The sequence below is a fragment of the Tasmannia lanceolata genome, unplaced genomic scaffold, assembly GCF_043159265.1.
Source record: "Tasmannia lanceolata isolate RefF3 unplaced genomic scaffold, GAP_Taslan_0.1 ptg000025l, whole genome shotgun sequence".
In the NCBI taxonomy this organism is placed as follows: domain Eukaryota; kingdom Viridiplantae; phylum Streptophyta; class Magnoliopsida; order Canellales; family Winteraceae; genus Tasmannia; species Tasmannia lanceolata.
This window is the reverse complement of record NW_027518702.1, coordinates 1,244,748-1,263,924: the sequence shown is the minus strand read 5'-3', so window position 1 is coordinate 1,263,924 and position 19,177 is coordinate 1,244,748. Positions and strand designations below refer to the sequence as shown.

The 19,177-nt window shown below is 40.6% G+C and overlaps 1 protein-coding gene and 1 long non-coding RNA gene across 2 annotated transcripts; both read right to left on the bottom strand.

Moving 5' to 3' along the window:
• Window positions 1–12,405: 12,405 nt before the first annotated feature.
• Window positions 12,406–13,137, bottom strand: LOC143858066 (uncharacterized). The gene is made up of 2 exons (XR_013238853.1): window positions 13,000–13,137; window positions 12,406–12,920 (listed from the first exon to the last, which is right to left on the bottom strand). It is a non-coding gene; the product is annotated as an uncharacterized LOC143858066 (long non-coding RNA).
• An 89-nt stretch (window positions 13,138–13,226) lies between these two features.
• On the bottom strand, window positions 13,227–13,958 carry LOC143858232 (F-box/FBD/LRR-repeat protein At1g13570-like). Its single transcript, XM_077368891.1, has one exon. It carries the CDS (start codon window positions 13,956–13,958, stop codon window positions 13,227–13,229), a length of 732 nt encoding a protein of 243 aa, XP_077225006.1.
• Window positions 13,959–19,177: the final 5,219 nt, after the last annotated feature.

Below are 19,177 nucleotides of genomic sequence, written 5' to 3'. Positions count from 1 at the left end.
ATATGCCCTAACTAATGCAAGTGGACCCTACACCCTATGTGTGACTAGGCTGCGCGTCCTAAGGAAAACCATGGGCTATCTAAGCGCGCTCTGGTCTAGCCATCGGCTCGACTAAGTGTCTAGCCGACCATGACTCGAGGCCTCCTAACTCTAGGGACACTCACACGACCAGACACGGCAAAGCAACACAACCAGGACAGACTCCTAACTCTAAGACACCCCACACGCCTAGGACAGACTCCTAACTCTATGGGAAGATCTTTTGAAAATTACTGGTAAGGTTATTTTGAAGAATTTTTGAAGTTTTGAGAGGTTTGAAAGATTTTGAAGCTTATAGAAGTTTTTGAAGTTGTGAAAGATATTTGCAAAAATGGTGATGAAAAGGGTGTGAAAAGAGTACAAAAAAGGTGAAAGGGTGTAAAAATGGTGTAAAAAGAAAGGGTGATGACTGGACTCAGGATGCCAGCTGCACGCCTGAGCTGCCTACGTACCCCTCAGCTAGGGATCAAGCCATCCGTAGTACGGACCAGATTTTCCTAACTACAATCCTAATGACTCGAGATTTTGAGATTTTCGATTTTTAGATGTTTTTTTATTTTTTAAGTGTTTTTGAAATATTTTTTGGAATTTTTGACACAAGAGGACAGAACCCTATCATCGTAAGGGTACGACAGACTCCTGATATCCCGCAAAGGTTGGACAGCATCCTATGCTTTGCGGGGGAACGAACAGAATAACATCTCTGCAAGGGTTGGACAGCATCCTATACCTTGCAGGAGTGGATAGAAAAACGCACGACTTGATGAGAGGGTGGACAAAATCCTAACCCCTATAATGATAAGACTGACTTCTGAAAGACTGAAGGACTGACTCCTATGCTGAAGACTGACTCTGAAAGATGAAAGGACAGACTCATAAACTCTCTATGACAGACTCTAAAGAGGAAGAAATCCCTTAACCTGCGGGAACCCTAAGGTAGGAAGGGAAGGGATTGGCTCAAGAAGCATTCCGTCATAGCCTCCGCCGGGGAAGTTTTTCGAAAATCGACGAAGGTATCGAATGCTAACGACAATCTCGAACTCCGCTGAAGACTCCAAAAACAAAAGGAAACTCTAGAAAACGAAACCCAAGCATCAACACAAACTCCAAAAGAATGAGTGAAAAATGAAGGGTAGGCTCCGAGATTCCTACGATTCAATTAGAAGTACACAAAGAAAGCCCAATCAGCAGGGAGAAGAAAAATGGTCTTAGGGTGTCACCACACAACCAGCTAGTCTAACAAAATGACCAAGAATTATTGATGCCCTGAGTGACTATATCAACATTAGAAAAGAGCATCTGAAGGGAAGGATACCCCATAGGCCAACTGGATGGTCGAATCTATTGGGAATCATAAGCCTGCTATCATTAACAGGTGGCAAGGATAATCACAGAGTATTACAACTAAATTCAGTTTGTAAGCACAGAGGTATCCAAAAACAAGCTAGAATTGCAGAGTGCATTAAAAGACCAAGATCAACTTGTGCGGACCGCGCAATTCCAACTTGGTTTGTAATCAAAGTATATTACAACGGAAATTTATTTGCACACCCCAATCACAGCCCAATCTATCTGCAATTTCAGGACATTCAAATATATATATCAAAGCCACAACTAAAGAGGACCGACAATCACAACATTACCCAATGCTCAGGGCCAAAATAGATCCTCCTATTGAAACCAAATCATGCAATAGACACCATTCAATCGAAAGAAATGAAGCAAGAACAAACATCCTAGTGCGATCAACATTAGAAATAAATGGAAATGTTACCTGAGCTGTTAGAAGAGGAGAGATGACATACCTGAAGATCACTACGAACTCAGGTCCGATGGCGGGATGCCAAAATGGGATGAGCGGTGGAAATGGGTGTGATTGGCGGATGGGCAGAGGCCGGCTGGAGGAGACGGAGTTGGGGGTCGAGCTCCCTCTCTCTCTCTCTCTCTCTCTCTCTGTATATATGTATATTTTTATATTATTTTTTTTATACAAACAGACGAGCCCCTCTTCTCTCCCTCTCTCTCTCTCTCTCTCTCTCTCTCTCTCTCTCTCTCTCTTTCTCTCTAAGAAAATTTCAGATTTTTAGGGTCTGTTTGGAGTTGCAGGGAGGGAGAGTCGGATGGTGGAGGTGGTTTTTCGGAGATGGGTTTAGGCCGGCGAGGGCGGCTTCAATGGTGGAGGAGAAATGGGTTCTTAATGGGGGTTTTGACAGAGGGTTTAATGGGGGTTGAAGACGATGGAGGTGGTCGGAGATGGTGGCGGTTAGGGTGAAAATGAGATGGGTTTGTTGGTAGAAAATGGGGAAAATCAAAATGAAATGGGTTTTAGACCTAGGAACGAGGGAGATGGGTGAGATGGAGGAGGTGGTGGTGGCGGTTTGTCGAGTTAGAGGTGGTGGGGTACGGCGGTGGAGGTGGAAGAAATGGGGGACGACGATGGCTGGTTTTTGGGTTTTGTTTTTTTTTTTGAAATGGGTTTGGTTCAAAAATGGGTATTGGGTTTGGGTAAAATGGGTTTTGGGGTGGAGGAGTTGCAGAGGTGGTGGTTTGGGTGGGGTTCGGTGGTGGGAGTGGAGGTGGTTGCGGTAAGGGTGGCTCGGTTTTGGGGAGGAGGTGGTGAAGAGGGAAAACAAATGGTTTGTGAGGGGTGGAGGTTGCGGCCGATGGAGAGTGGCTGTGGAGGAGTGGGATTGAGCTTGCCGGATTCCGGCAAGCTTACCGGAGAAGATGGGGATAGGTGGTTGGGGGCGAAAATCTGCAGAGGAGGTGGTGGTGGCTGGTGGAGAAAAAAATAAAAATAAAATAAAAATGGAGGAGGTGGTCGGTGAAGGTGGAATAAAATGGGTTTTAATAGGGGGTTCTGTAGGAAGGAAAGTAGAGGTGGGGATTGTGGGTGAAAGGGGAAGATGGTGGTGGAGGTTAAAAACGAGCTTGAGAAAATGGCAGAGGGTGGCCGGTGGTGGTGTTTTTTTTTTCTTTTTTTGCCGGATTCCAGTGGTTTGGCCGGAGAAAAAGGCCGGTGATGGTGGGTGAAAGAGAGGGTTGTGAAATGGGTTTGATGTGGCTCGGTGGAGGAGGAAGATGGAGAGGTTGTAGGCTTGCCGGATTCCGGCAAGCTTGCCGGAGAAGAAGGTGGTGACTGTGTTTTATTTTATTTTATTTTATTTTATTTGCTTTGAAATGGGTTTCTGCTGGCTGATGGCGGTGGCTGTGGGTAGGGTAGAATCGGTTTTGGTGGTGGTGGTGGCTCGGTGGAGGAGGAAATGGTGGTTGTGGGTTTTTTTTTTTTTTTCCTATGCTTCTCCCTCTCTGTTTTCTCAAACGACCATGAGCCTCCCTTTTCTCTCTCTCTGGTTGCTTCTTATAACCTAGATATTTTCATGGGCATGATCTTAGCCATTCATTGCAAAGCCCATGTGCCTTGTGCAATTTCAACCCTTGATCTCTTCCATTGCCTTTACAAACCCTAAAAAATCTCTTTCTCACCTCATCCTACCCACACACTTTCCTTGTTGATCCTATGGCTTAGAATTGTTACTCCTCAAGCAAGCAATGTGAACATCCAAGAATACCCTTAAAGATGGGTTGATTTCCTCTTTGCCCAAATCCCTATTTTGAAGAATGATATACTTGCCCCCCCCCCCCTTTTTGCTCTAGACAGCCCCATCTAGTGTATTTTAACTACTCTTATCTCTACAGGGGGGCTGGCTCGGGTAGGAAAAGGGGGCGGAATAAATTTTCTTCTTCTTTGATTTGCCTATGGTAAGCTAGTATTGGCACACCCATGCCCTGCTAATTCACCCTCCCTTTTCATATTTCTTTAAACTACGCCCAGCTCGAGCTCGAGACACGGGTTAGGATGCGACTTGGGTTGATTCACGAAATTCGGGTTGAGATTTTCAACTGGCAATCGGGTTAGGCTCAGATTAATTCCATTCATTTTCCGCCTGACCCTGGCCTGACTCGACCCAATCTATAGACATGAGCGTCGGATATTAATACCGACAATTCAAGGTTCAAAATAAATAAATAAATAAATAAAGGGCCAATATCAGAGGCGAGGGTTACATTGGTAATTTCACCGATTCCGGGGACATGAGAGTGGGGATCAGGGCTTCAAATTAAGGGGAGCTTCTCGGGTTAAGAACATCGATCAAAGGGCCTGGCAACGACAGTATTCTCCAGGTTTTTCGGGTTGGTTTCGCACTTCGAGACCTTGTTCAACCTCGGGATTTCATTCGAATACGCGGGTTTAGGGCCCTGTCAAAATGGGGTGTCTACATGTAGGCTATTTTTAGAGTCTTGTTAGTTGAAAACATGTTGGCAAAGACCCACACTCACTTGGGAATTCTAGTCAAGATTAAAAAGGCGACCCAGTGCACGAGACTCCTGTCATTATGGGGTCAGCTTTGCAGAGACGTTGTTTCCGTGACTTGAACCCGTGACCACCAGGTCACAATAGAGCAACCTTACCGTATGTCAAGGCTCGCCCTTAATTCAAGTCAGGATTAAAAAATAATAATTTTTCCAGAATCCCACCATTATTTCAAACCCAATAGCTTTGCTTTAATAAACTAGCGTACAAACTCCAAGACACAGGAAATACATGGATCTTTTCTTAGTACCGGTAAAAACCATATTTCCCCTTCTTACTATTCAAACAAGACTATGGATCCAATGCTTACATCTCAGTATCAATTGGGGTCCAAAGAAAACCAAGATATGAGCCCCTTGAAACCTTGGCATCAAGTAATGAATGGGTCAGATTGTTCAATACCCATGCTTAGTTTTCGATTGAGCAATTTATGTATCCTTCAAGGACACATAAATGAGTTTCCCTCATATGTTTGGTGTAATTAATGGAACCATTTTTCCGATGTGGGAGAATATTTGAAGTGGGTCCAATGACTGCACCGATCATGCCATCGTTCAAACAAATGAAGAGCATAGATCATCCAACAAGCAGTTCCCACCGCACTTTCTACCACCCTAAACCATAGGATTGGCCACCATAGAGTTTCTCAATTAAAAAGTAGGGTAAAAAAACAGCAACTGATATTCGCACTACCATGTTTTGGTTATGGACTAACTAATCTTTTTCTTATTATTTAACCAGATTTCAAAGAATATTACAATTCCCAAAAAGCTCTGAGCAACCAATTAAAAAAAAGAGAGATTGAGTTCCTCACATTACCAAAACATGGAAGGCTCAGTATCAGTTGCCTAAAAACCAAGTGAACATGCTATGAGATCATTCGACCACATCTCCATACACAACAAGGAATTGTAGACTCGATTTTAGAACCTTGTGCATCCCAAGCTCCACAACTGGGGTGTTTTCTAGGGCTGCAACTCGAGCCGGGTTTTACCCGACCCGACCCAAAAATAGCCTGGGTTGGGTTCAGGTTTCATGGGTTTCGGGTCGAGCCGGGTTGAGCATTCAAAAGCCCGCATGAATCTCGGGTCAAGCCGGGTTTGAAGGGGCCCGACCCGAGTTACATAAGTTATAGTATGTACATTTTTTTCTATCGTTAGTTAAAAGTTAAAAGTGAAAACCCACGCACCCAGGGTTATTGTATGTGAGTGTAATTTTTGCTTCTATGAGTTGAGTTGATTCAAGTGTTTGATTCAGCATTGTTTGATTGTAATTACAACATTGTTTGATTACAGCATTGTTTGATTCAAGTGTAATGTGAGTGTAATTACATCATTGTTTGATTCAAGTGTAATGTGAGTGTAATTTCTGCTTCTATGAGTTGAGTTGCCTTGCCAAACAAGAATTTTTCTTAAAAAATTGCGTCAACGTGAAAAAACTCGACCCAATCCAAGATTTATCATGGGTAGGGCAAGGTTTGGGAATCGTGGGTTTTCCGAAAAAAACCCGACCCGAGATATTTCTCGGGTAGGGTTGGGTTCTCCAAAACCCGACCCGCCCGACCCGAGTTGCAGCCCTAGTGTTTTCAAAACAAAGAACTTCGAATGGACCACCAAGGTATAAGTATCAGAGATTCGGAATATTGATTTTAGGACAAGGATTATTATATTCTATATATGTCAAACTCTCAAGAAGCGGCGAATTGGAAATCAGACATTGGAACTCGTCACTGGAGAAGACTACACGAAAGAGCTCAAGGCTCTTGAGACGACTAAAGCCTTCAAATGCCGGAGGTATATTAAAAAGGCAGCTATACAATCTCAAATTGTATAGCTCTTGACAAGAGTAGAAACATGAAGGCAACGTATAAAATTCAGCACCATAAAAATCAAGGATTAATTCCTTAATCCCGTGTCTTGAGAGGAAAAGTAAACACCGATCGAAATCAGAACAGGCAGGAGGACGAACTAAAACATTTGAACTTGTGAATTGATCCTCTATGCTGCAAGAGAACTTGATCGACAATGTTCACACACTTAAGGTTCTCGTTCGAAGATGGGCTATCGGTTGGATCGCATTGCCAATCGAAGACAGTGTGTGGTATTGTAATGTAACCCACATATGCCTCCATTTAGTTGACAAGATGCTTGTCCTCACAGCATCCTTGATTGGCAAATGCATGAGAATTGCATCTATGACATCCCTTGGAAGATTGCTGATCACATCCAAGGTTACAGCTTGCCCCACTTCCATTTTGGAGGGAGAAATCTATTATTGTTTTGTTCTGAAACTCAACAAAAAAAAATCATCTACCTACAAGTTACATCAAATATTATATGAAGAAACAAATTGAATCAAAAGCAAATGGGCAACATAAATGAAATTGCAGCAGCAATAATAAGGGAGGACAGCTTTGTATAGATGTTAGATGTTAAAAAGTTCACCACAAGCAGAGACCATGGAAGTAGGTTTTTTTTTTTTAAACAATTATTGAAAAAATATCATGGGAAATAAAATTCTAGGGTATAGTATGAATGTTTCCTTTATAACAGGAAAAAAAATATTTTGGAAAAAAAATCATGAATAAGTTTAAAGTTCATATTCCATGGAAAAAATTCCCTATGAAATTTTTTCCAATAAAATTTTCATACATCCAAAGTGCCCTAGCCCCTATGAGCTATTTATGGACACGGACAACACGGAGTCACGGACATGGATATGAATTGTCAGACACGGCAAACCCTCAAAATTTTGAAACAGGGACACGACTAAAATACAGAGTATATATAATCATGATTGTAGATATGGATTCATGAGTCGTGTTTCGATACAGATGACATGACAACATCTAAAAATCTATAAATAGTTGCACGTGACGTGTATACATATAAATTACTGATTACTATCATAATTAAATTTGTAACAATATAAATAGGAAGGGAGATGATTTATTCCCCCCCTACAGATAATACACCCCCTTTTAACATGAATTGTGGGCAGACTTTAACGCTTTTTGGCATCAATTCACATTAAAGCGGGGTTGTATTATCCTAGAGGGAGCGAAAAAAAATCTCCCAAATACGAATTCATTAAACAAACTAATAAATCTTAGAATTAATCACCTATAAGCTATAAAATATGAGATAATCAAATAGTAACGCATTCAACAATTTAATCTAGTTCTCTTCCTCTACAATATATAACGAGAAAGGGAGACCAATATTATACAATGAATATAGTATTGGAATAATAGTTTGTTTAGTGTTATAGGTTTATGGGAGAGGATATAACAGCAAATATTAGTTAAAGAAGAGATTAGAATAAAAGAAGTGTTAATGGTAAAAGAGGTAAACACAATATTCAACAATAAAACAGAATGTCACACTTAACATAGTACAAAAAATGTGTCCACACGCCCACATTAACACTTCTAGCATCACCTTTAAAAGTGTCCAAAGGAGTGCCGATACGTGTGAACACGCGGGTCATGTCGGATATGGCTGGACATGTGTGTCGACAATAAATTCAAAGTATCGGCTAAATCATAGCCTATGAGTAACACTCAAAAGTAGCTTCAGTGTGCATAAATATGGTGAGGTCCACATAGGACTAACCCATATTTAGGAACGTCCCTATCTTCTATTTCTTCTCCACTTTTAGAGTTTCTTTTAGCAACAACGATTTTAGACTTAGTTCCCATGTATCCCCATGCATATCTAAATATTTAATAATATAGGAATTCTGGTGTGATTAGGACCTGTTGCCTAACGCTAATTACTCAGTATTCATACCACTATCCTTCACTGGAGGAAAACGTGGGACAAATAGAATTGAAAACCGATCATAAAAGTGTCCCTGATAAGAGATAGCTTGTGATCGAATCAATTTAGCCATCAGGCCTTCATCAGACTAGTAGCACTCCTTCACGGATCATAAACAATGGAAGAGAGCGTCAACTTCACCGAAGCTAATCGTCGATCAGAGAACAGACATCAAGACCTAGTAGTAATCATGGCCGGATGAGAGTTCAACATAATACACAGAATCATAGATAACAGTTGATAACAGAGCCACACCCTTCGGAATATGGTGATTGATCTGACTAGGTTAATTGATTTTCTATTTTTTACGATTTTCAGATTAAATGCTCATCATCAGTGTGATTATTACTAGCAACTAACTGTGACCACTTCTCATTACACCTTTTGGATGCATGAATGGATGGCTAAACATTTTTTGATATACTTAAATTTTTTGTAATACATAAATTGGGATTTAATACATGAAGCACATTTAATGAAAACAACATCCATTGATTTTGTTATTTCTATCATGAGCATAATTGTAATGCCATTAGAAGAGTTGCTATAGGCAAGGGTTTTGTAGCAGAAGGGGTTTATCAATTTTCTGGAAGAGGATTAGCAACTCTCAAAAGTAGGGTTACCAATTTTCGAATGGGCTTATCAAGTGCCTGAAAATTGGCTGAGGGTACTGGAGTTTTGGAATGGGGTTTTCAAGTCTCTGGGAGTGGGGTTATCTAGTATAAAAATGGGGTTATCAACTTTCGAATGGGGTTATCAAATTCCTGAAAATTGGTCGAGGGTACTGGAGTTTTGGAAGGGGGTTTTCAAGTCTCTGGGATTGGGGCTATCTAGTATAAAAAATGGGGTTACCAATTTCCAAATGGGCTAATCAAGTCCCTGAAAATTGGCCGAAGGTAGTGGAGTTTTGGAAAGGGGTTTTCAAGTCTCTAGGATTGGGGTTATCTAGTATCAAAATGGGGTTACCAATTTCCAAATGGGCATATCAAGTCCCTGAAAAATGGGCTTGGGTACTGGAGTTTCAAAAAGGGGTTTTCAAGTCTTTGGGATTGGGGTTATCTAGTATCAAAATGGGGTTACCCATTTACGAATGGGCTTATCAAGTCCCTTAAAATTGGCTGAGGGTACTGGAGTTTTGGAATGGGGTTTTCAAGTCTCTGGGATTGGAGTTATCTGGTATCAAAATGGGGTTACCAATTTCCGAATGAGCTTATCAAGTCCCTTATAAACACATTTTTACTTTCTGTTTTTTTTTCACTCATTCATTTTCACCATTTTTTTCTTTCTATCCTACAGTTCATCTTCCTCATCTGCCATTGAAAGGGAGAAGGAGAAATGCAAAACCCTAAAATAAATGAAAAACAAAACCTAGATACAGAGAGATAGATGGCAATGAACTCACGTTTTAAGTTTTGGAGCTTTCCCGCCTCCAATGGTGGCTAAACGATAAAGAAGATGACTAGTAGGCTAAAAAAATAAAGTTGGAAATGGAAAAGTAAAAAAAAAAAGAGGGAAAGAAGAGGGAAAAGTGGAAAAGCAATACTTGTTGCTTAAAAAAAGGGCATTTTCATCCAGCTCTTACTGACAAGACCTCTTTTGTCCCTCATTGATAATTTCATAAAAGCGTCAAGTTGATAATTCCGCCTAATTTTTGTCTCACATTGGTAATTGTTCCAATCTGTAATACCAACTGGTTAAGGTTAAAAGTTAGGGAGATGATATTTTCAACCCCGTGCAGTACGCATGCGCCCCCATTATAACGTGATTTGACGTGAACAGTGGGCAACTTTAACGCTTTTTGACGTCAAATCACGTTGGGGCGTTGGGGGGCGCATACGTAATGCGGGGGGTGAAAATATCATCACCCTAAAGCTAACGGCAAAACATAATTCAAATCAAGTTAGTGGCGCCTAAAATCGTTTTAATAGGAACAACAATTTTTCTATGAGAAAATATTTTCCAATAAAAAATATTCCTGGAAAAAGAGGGAATAACAACGGAATGAAACATGCTTAGTTCGCTAGCGGGGCATCCACCCTTGATGTTTGATCCAACAGCAGCCCATTTTTTCAAGGGCAGAAGCCCCCACTAGTGTATGTGCCCAAGCAGACTTGGGCACCATATAATTTGTCGTTCTAGGAGATTGGACATTTTGTTTTCTTTAAACATAAAATAGTAAGTATGGCCAAATTTTTGGGTTTCCCTGTATTTTGGAGAAAATTTAAGCCCATGAATAAAATATCCCTGAAAATGAGTTATCCAAACAAACAATAGAAAAATCATTTTGTAGGAAAAATCATTTTGCAAGAAAATAGAATCCATAATCCAAACATGCCCTAATTAATGCACAAAATGCTTTTTCATCAAAAGAATAGGCGCATTCACGCATTGTTTTTTTATTGCTGGAATCAAGAATTGGAATCAACATCCTAGTCTAATTCCTATTCCGATTTCCCTGTAAAAGAAGTGGAGAAAAAACTTAAATAAAAACTTCAATTTAAAAATGAGGAATTCTAGACTGAAGGGAGCCCTTGTAAAAAAGAGGTGAAAGGGCTCTCCTATTGGCTACACATCACCATCATGCATTAATAACGGCCGAAAAGTCAACATGATGGTGATGTGCAGCTAACGGAGGAGCCCTTTCACCACTTTTTTGCAAGGGCTCCCTTCAGTTTAGACTTCCTCTTCAAAAAGATTCAATAAAATTTTTATTCCAACCACGGCAGAATAGGAATTCCACCTCTTGGGTAGAAAATGTCATTTTCCCCTTTTAATTCCACCTTGGTGTCAATTCCGCCCCTTGATTACTTGTTTTATTATCAAAATGTCAGAATCGGACAAAACCAAGAAATATGAGGATTCTAGTACCTGTTTCCGGCAATCCAAGCACACCCAGAATCGGAATTAGTTTGGAAAGGGAAAATATTTCTAAAAGGTCCTACTTTTGTTTCCGGGATTTGCTAGTATCCATTGCAGAAGGCATTTCGCAGACGGTCTGTTGCATGTGAGAGCAGCCACACAGGCTCACTTTTCAACAGATTTTGTCGTCATTAATAAGGTGGGCTGCTCTCACATGCAATAAACCATCCACGGAATGCCTTCTGCGATGGACGCTAGCAAATCCCTTTTTTTACATACTAAAAATGATAGCTTTAATAAATTTTTACTCACAGGGTGATACGTGCGTTATAATAGCTTGAACCAACCTCATTAAATTTCAGTTGCCAGGAAAAAGTACTACATAATTCAATCTAATGAGCATGCTATATGATCGTTCAACCATGTCTCCATACAAACAAAGGAATTGTAGACTCAGTTATAATCAATTTGGGATTTGCTAGGGACTTTCGCAGAAAGACATTTCGCCGCTGGTTGTTGCATGAGAGAGCACCCACCTCAGATGAATTAAATGAATCTTCTGAAAATTGGCCAGTGTGTAGGCTTGGCAAAATTGGCCGAACCGAACCGAGCCGAAACCGAACTGAAAATTCGGTTTCGGTTTGGTTAAACCAAACCGATTCAAATTTCGGTTCGGTTTTGGTTTGCTAGATTCGGTTTGGTTCTACCAAACCGATGATCGGTTCAGTTTCGGTATGGTTTGGACAATGATAAATGCACCCCTTTTCATAGGAAAATGATAAATGTGCCCCTTTTCATCGGTTCGGTTCAGTTTGGAGTGTTTCGGTTTAGGTTTCGGTTCGGTTCGGGTTCGGTTTCGGTTTGGAGGTAAGCATGTTCGGTTCGGTTTCGGTTTGAGGGTCAAACCGAACCGTTGCCACCCCTGCCTGTGTGGGGCTGCTCTCTCATGCAACAGCCAGCCGAAATACCTTTCTACGAAAGTCCCTGGTAAATTCCTGGCAAATCCCAATCAATTTTAGGTAAACATATATACAAGCTTTCATATATTTATTAAGGGAGTTGCTAGCCACTTTTCTGGAAAGCCAGTTTGCGCCCAGCATTTGCATTTCAGCCACACATGTTGACTATTTCGCAGATTTTGTCTTACTCATTTAATTCATCTGACATGGCTGTCATGAAATGCAAAATCGGGGCGAGAAATGGATTTCCTCGAAAGTGGCTAGCAAATCCCATTTATTAAACAAGGCTACAAAGTTTCATCGTCAAGTTTTACTCAGAAGAGAAAACAATTCAGAAAAAGTATGCAAGCTATTGTTAGAATCGACTCAGTGATGATCATTATTAAGGTTAGTTCCACTCTGTAATCTGTTTGTCAATGAGTAAAGTCACGACTCATTGTGTGACAAAAGAATCAATAACGTGCAATGGTAAAGTTTAAACAAGCAAAGAGAAGTTAAAATTTTCCCCAGGACCCCATTAATGATAAGAATAAACAAAAATCATATTTACCAAAGGCCAGATCATGGAATGCCCATGTCCTCCCCTGAAGCACTGAATAAGATCTCTGCTTGTGCTGAAGCTCTTCGAAATCGAACCAACTTTTTCAAAATCTTTGCTTCTTCATCCTTTACCTCGTTGGCTTCATTCTTGATAGTCAGTGTCTTAAGCACCGGTGAATTAACGAGAAGCAGTCTTATGAATTCTATTTCCGAGTTACTTCCATGCATATGAGTCATCTCCACGGTTTGGAGGTGTTTCCACATGCAATCTTTGTGTTCTTGAGCTTCCAAGCAGTAGTCCTCAGGGAAAGCACTGCTATCCCATACCTAGAATTTGGAATCTAAGTTAGAGTAGTATCCCGAAAAAGAAAAAAAAAAAACTAAATCTTGTGTTTAGATAACTCACTCTAATTACAAGTAACTGGAGATGCTGCGAGCTTCTAAGCATGCAAAGAATGGCCAAGATCTCTTTTCCATTTCCAAAATCTACGTCCAAAGAGAGATACCTAAGATGCCCACATGTATTAGGAACCATCACCGGGATATCACCAACAGCCAGATCCTAGAACACCAATGAAAAAGAAGAAAATTAATATTGTGGTTTGTAAGAATTGATTCTGCATCCCAAGCCCCTCAACATTGCTTTAAACAGCAGAGAACCTTGTGCATCCCAAGCTCCTCAATTGGGGTGTTTTCAAAACAAAGAGCTTCAACTGAACCATAGAGGAATAAGTATCGGAGATTCGGAATATTGATTTTAGGACAAGTGTAATCATAACCTAGATATGTCAAACTCTCAAGAAGCGGAGATTTGGAAATCAGACATTGGAATTCGTCATTGGAGATGACTACACTACAAAGATAAAGGCTCTGCAGACGACTAAAGCTATCAAATGCCGGAGGTATATTGAAAATGCAACCCTGCAATCTCAAATGATATAGCTCTCGACAAGAGAAGAAACATGAAGGCAACTTATAAAGATCACTACAAATAAATTCAAGGAATAATTGCTTAATCCCCTGTCTTGACACGAAAAGTATCCACCAATCGAAATCAGAACAGGAAGGAAGATAATTGACACACTCGAACCCGTGAATTGATCCTCTATGCTGCAAGAGAACTTGATCGACAATGTTCACACACTTAAGGGTAAAGAGTTCCTTCTTCGAAGATGGGATACCACTTGGATAACATCGCTCATCGAATACAATGTATGGAATTGTGACCCACATATACCTCCATTTATTTGACAAGATGCTTGTCCTCACAGCATCCTTGATCGGCAAATATGAGAGAATTGCATCTATGGCATCCCTTGGAAGATTGCTGATCACATCGACAGTTGAAGCTCGCCCCACTTTCATTTCGGAGGGAGAATTCTATTCTTGTTTTCTTCTGAAATTAAACAAACAAAAATTCAGCCATCTCAAAGTTGCATCAACTATTATATGAAGAAAGACGAAACAAATTGAATCAAAAGCAAATGGGCACCATAAATGAAATTGTAGCAGCAAGAATAAGAGGATGGCACTGTATAGAATAGTAGAGATGCTACTTACAAGTCAAAAAGTACACCACAAAAAGAGAACATGGGAGTAGGCATTTTTTTGGTTTGTTTTTTATTTGCATGGAAGTTGGTTTTTTACTGATATACCTACAAGATATTGAAGTAAAGCCTATATTTATAGGGCTTCTGTAAGCTACTTTTAGAGTCTTGTGAGTTGAAAACATTTTCACAAAGCCCAAACATTCACTTTGAATTTATTTTTATTTTTTTTCTGAAAAGTGACAGATTTCATTGATATTGGAATAGCATTAGGGACCAGGAGTCCCGTCCTGCTTTACAAAATATCAGAGATAGCTGGAACGGGCATACCCGAGACCAGTGATAAGACTACAGAAAAACAAGGCAAAATATTAACATTTCTCTTCTTCCCTGCTTCATACCTTTTGCTACTCTTCTTTTCAGACTCTAAAAAGACTTTTCTACATCATCAGACTTTTTGCATGCCTCTATACATCAAGACCACAAGATACTAATAATTCAAAAACTATAATCTTCCTAGAAGATCATTCCTGCAAATACACTATTAAAACAGCACAACATAACATCTTTGCGATCTTCAGACGAAGATCTTGAGAGTAACCTTTCAAAAATTAAAGCTAGCTTTTTATGCGACCTTCCATGAAGATCTTGACATCCTTCAGAATTGAACCGAGACTCAGAAGTCCACCATGCCCTGTTTGTCAGAACTTCATGGGTTTCCAAAAACTCCCAAAACTAGATATTTTCCAAAAAGAAACTAACCATGTCTATGCTACTCAGAAAGACATCTCCAAACCTAAGAGCACTTTCTTAACTCACACAGAAAATAATCAATCCCGGGTTGTAGCTCCTTTTCTTTAGGGAAGAACACGATAGCAAACTCCGGTACCGGTACTTCTTCCATCGGGTCCGAATTGATGGCAATCAGTTTCTCCAACTTCCGGATGCAAAGCTGTCAGTTGGCTTCCCAACTGAGACGGTGCTCTCTTTTCTCATCCTCAAGGCTGTTCTTGAAGAAACAAAGCTTGTAAACCAGCAGGCATATATCCTTAATGTTGCTGTGCCTGTGAGAGGGAAGAGCTCCTCCACATTCTGAAGAAAATCCTCTCTAAGCTGATTCCATTGTCTTTTAAGGGTACTTTTGACGATCTCTCTTGGGGTGGGGGCTTCAAGGGAGGCCTTGGTTTCATTATACCATAAGTGTTGCACCTCATTTAAGATCTCCATCCAAGGGGAGCAGTCCACTGGTTGCAACCTTCTATGCTTGAATGTTCGAACTTCCGAAGAGAAAGCGCTGCAGGATTCCATTTTTAAACTCTAAAAATGATGCCCTTTCCTTTTACTGGAGGCCCATGAATCTACCTTTTAAGAACGAACCGTCTAAACTACCAATTAAAAGGCCCCACAGACGAAAACGTGCAAAGCAAGAAAATCTATTAAAGAGACGTCACCTCCCAATTAATATCAACACTAACAACGAGCCATTTGTCATATAAACCACAAATGTACTTATATCTCCTCGAAGACACTGTTCCCAAGATTTGTATTTTGCGTAATCTATTTACTTTTCCTGCCTAGAGAGCCACCACTTCCGGAGTCTTTAGCTTATTCTACCAAAGAAACGCATTTACCAAGAAACCTCGATTTTGCATTGAACAATCCATATATCCCATCCTAGAGGCCACCGCTTCCGAAAGGTCCTTTTCCCAAAAAGGATTATAATAAAAGAGGAGAGTTGAGGACTCTCCTCCAGATTTGACGACCCAGCAATTGTTGCAGAAATTTACCACAACCTAGGCCCTCCAGAGTTTGAAAATGAGGCCAGACGGCTCAAATCTTTTACTGATTGACCAAGAACACTACTCATTAGGATACCCAGGATTTTCTTGGCTTTAATGTTTGATTTTCCATATCTCAAGAAAGCCAATGTTTGGCCCCAAGCCGTGATGTTAGAAATTTTAAAAGAAAATTTTAAGTTGAAAAGTCAAAGATGCTTTTTCCTTTGGGTTTAAAATTTGGAGGGAAGATTCAAATTAAAGTTTCCCCCTCTTGTTTTGAAAGCAAATGTCTTTTGACTAAATGGGGACTTGAACCCAAAACCTTGGAGTGTGTGTGTGTATGTTGTGCTCTCTAAACCAAAGGCAAATTAATAGTCCCACATTGCTTTGGAAGAAATTTCTTCTTATCCATATAAGATAGAGAGTTGGAGAAAGGCTTGGGCCTTCAAAGGGCTTTAGAATTTGTTGGGTCTTGGGCTTTTAGAAAAGCACAAGCCAAAATGTAAATAACACACGCGCGCGTGCCTCGCCTCGCCTCGCCGGGCCGTGGCCCGTGGTCCGTGGTCCGTGGTCCGAGGTCCGGATTTGGGTTTGGGTACAATAAAGCAAGGAAGCAGGATTCTTCCCTGGGAGCCTTCGATTCCCATTTCGATTCCTGCTCTGGCAACCTTTAGTAGGATTCTTCCCTGGGAGCCTTCGATTCCCGCTTTCGATTCCCGCGCTGGCAACCTTGCAATAAAGTATCTTTTTCGTGCCCAAATCGTATTTAATTTTTCCCATTAAATTTAAATCGGTTTGCTAATCTCCCCACGTTTTGGTATTGACACCCCTAATAAGTGTGAAAATCGTTTCATATCCAACAATCATATTTGTGACTGTTGGGAGAGAAACGTTTAAGACACTAATGGTGGTTAATCTCTTCCAACGGTCACTTCCTCATCATCTATAAAAAGGAGAGAACAACACCGTTTGGGGACAGATCTATGTACACGAATTCTGATTTTCAGAGGCAACTTTTCTTCTGTTTTTATCATCTTCTTCCTCCGATCTTTCTGTGTCTGAGCACTATTCCAAGGTGGTTCTGCGTGGACCAGTCAGCGAGTACACGTGGACTGGAGCCAACTTTGGCTGTTTTATCTTGGAGCATCGGTTCACAGATCCCGGTTGCACCGGTAGGGGGCGGATACGATTCTTAAGGAGAGTGACCAGTGGCACGATTCAGCCTTCTTCTTAATCGGGTTTTTCCACAAATTTTTTCTACAAAAGAGATAAGTACTGGTTTATTTAGATTTCTTATTTCCAACAGAAAAAGGTTCTCGTTTCAAGTAACAGTTTTTCGGGTTCGATTAAGTCACAGATCAGACCATTAAGTCCAACACTTAATATTGTCAAAATGATCCTGTGGTCTTAGCTCCACACCCATAGGAGGTGAAACAGCTATTTTTGGATCACCCATTGCTGAGCCTACTACCGAAAAATCAGTCTTGGAGGGCCCATTCCGAAAAGACGGGTGATTTTGAATTTTGAATTTCAAAATCGAAGGAAGGACAATCGAGCCAGACCCACCAAGTCGGTCCAGATTAACCATCGCCGGCCCTGGTGCAATTTGCTGATCAAAGGTATCACCTCCGCCTGAATTAACAATATTTTGGACGACACCCTGGGCCTTCCGACCCAGAGATAAAGGAACGACTGAGGGCTCCTTAGAAACAACAGGGGGCAGAGGCAAAGGACGAAAATTCAAGGAATCAACTCGGGTAGAGGAAGCCCTGAACAAATTCTTACGAATATGTATAGACTTTTGTACCGGTCTTTGAGTTTGAGGCATGGAGGCTTGAATTTCTATACCTATTTTGAAACAAATGTCCTGGACCCAAATCTGAACGAAGGATCTGGTTTCGAGCCAAACCGAAGTAAGAATAAGAGCCGATGCATGCGTCATACAGTGGCCATGGTTGCCTTCCATTCTTACATCAAGGACTTTTCCAAATAATTTTCCCAGAGCCTCCACAGTAGATGTTGCTCATACACGAAGAGGAATCCCAATAAAATTAACCCAGATAGCCTTTTCCTCTTGTCTTTTTAACGGCCTCCACTCAAGAAGGGAATGAAGTAATTGCACGCTTCTTCTTCCATTGTCAAAAGCCTAGATGCCATATCTTCATTATCAAACATGAAAAGGATCTCATTAGGACCAAGAATGCATGGCATAGAGAGAGACGGAATATTCCATAAAGTCTTAGCTCGATTCCATATATCAACAAGATTCCAATTCCTCCATTTTATCCTACCAACCAAGCATGATTTAAGAAGGTGTTTACGGTCCTCCACCTCCTTCCCGGAGATGGTTAAGGTCGGAATCCCATTTTCCGTACCGCCTAGGATTTCCCCAGAGTCTGGCCAAAGACCCTCGAGTCTTACATCTGTCGAGGTATGAGCAAAATATCCTGAAAAGGTGGAGACAGCCAAGATTTACCTTTTGCTTTCCGGACCTTACAGCATCGACAATCTCTTCGCCAAGTAAAGTTAAAATAACCGCATTTAGAGCAGGTCCAGTCTCCCCATTTTTTCATCTCTCCCTAGCCCGATGAACGTAAGGCCCTGATTCTCACTTTGAAATTCAACAGCCAGGATTATGAAATAAGAACTTATATTTTGCAGAAGCTCAAGCATTAGTTCGAACCCAACTGTAGAGCTTTTATAAACTAATGTACAAAATCCAAGACAGGGAAAACAATAAAGATTTTGTTAACATCTAGTGTGTCTGTGTGTGATATATATATATATATATATATATATATATATATATATATATATAGAGAGAGAGAGAGAGAGAGAGAGAGAGGTAATCAAGATATTTGATATTGTGGGTCCCACCAACAAATGCCTTTTGATGATCGTAATAATTTGATCAAAGAGCCTGCATATGGAAAGTGAAAAACTAAAATATAAGCACAATGGTCCACACCCAATGAACCACAGTTACATTTAATTTGGTCAATAGGATTGCCCTATTGACATGAAATTCGACCAAATGGAGATTCATGCTAGGACCCACTACATAGATGATCCTAATCAACCAAAGATAGGCCCCACAAAGACCATTGTCGCTATAGCCATTGGGGATCCAATTTGTCCAAATGAGAGTTTTCTTTTACATCTTTGAAGGGCTTGAAGCCAATCGGGGGGAAGGGGTCAATTACAGAAAAAATTTCACGGAAAATAAAATTCTAGGGTCTAGTAGGCTTGCAAGTTTCCA

Bases quoted from the DNA above. Each gene is read 5' to 3' on its own strand.
- LOC143858232 (XM_077368891.1), bottom strand. From the start codon at position 13,958: ATGAAAGTGGGGCGAGCTTCAACTGTCGATGTGATCAGCAATCTTCCA.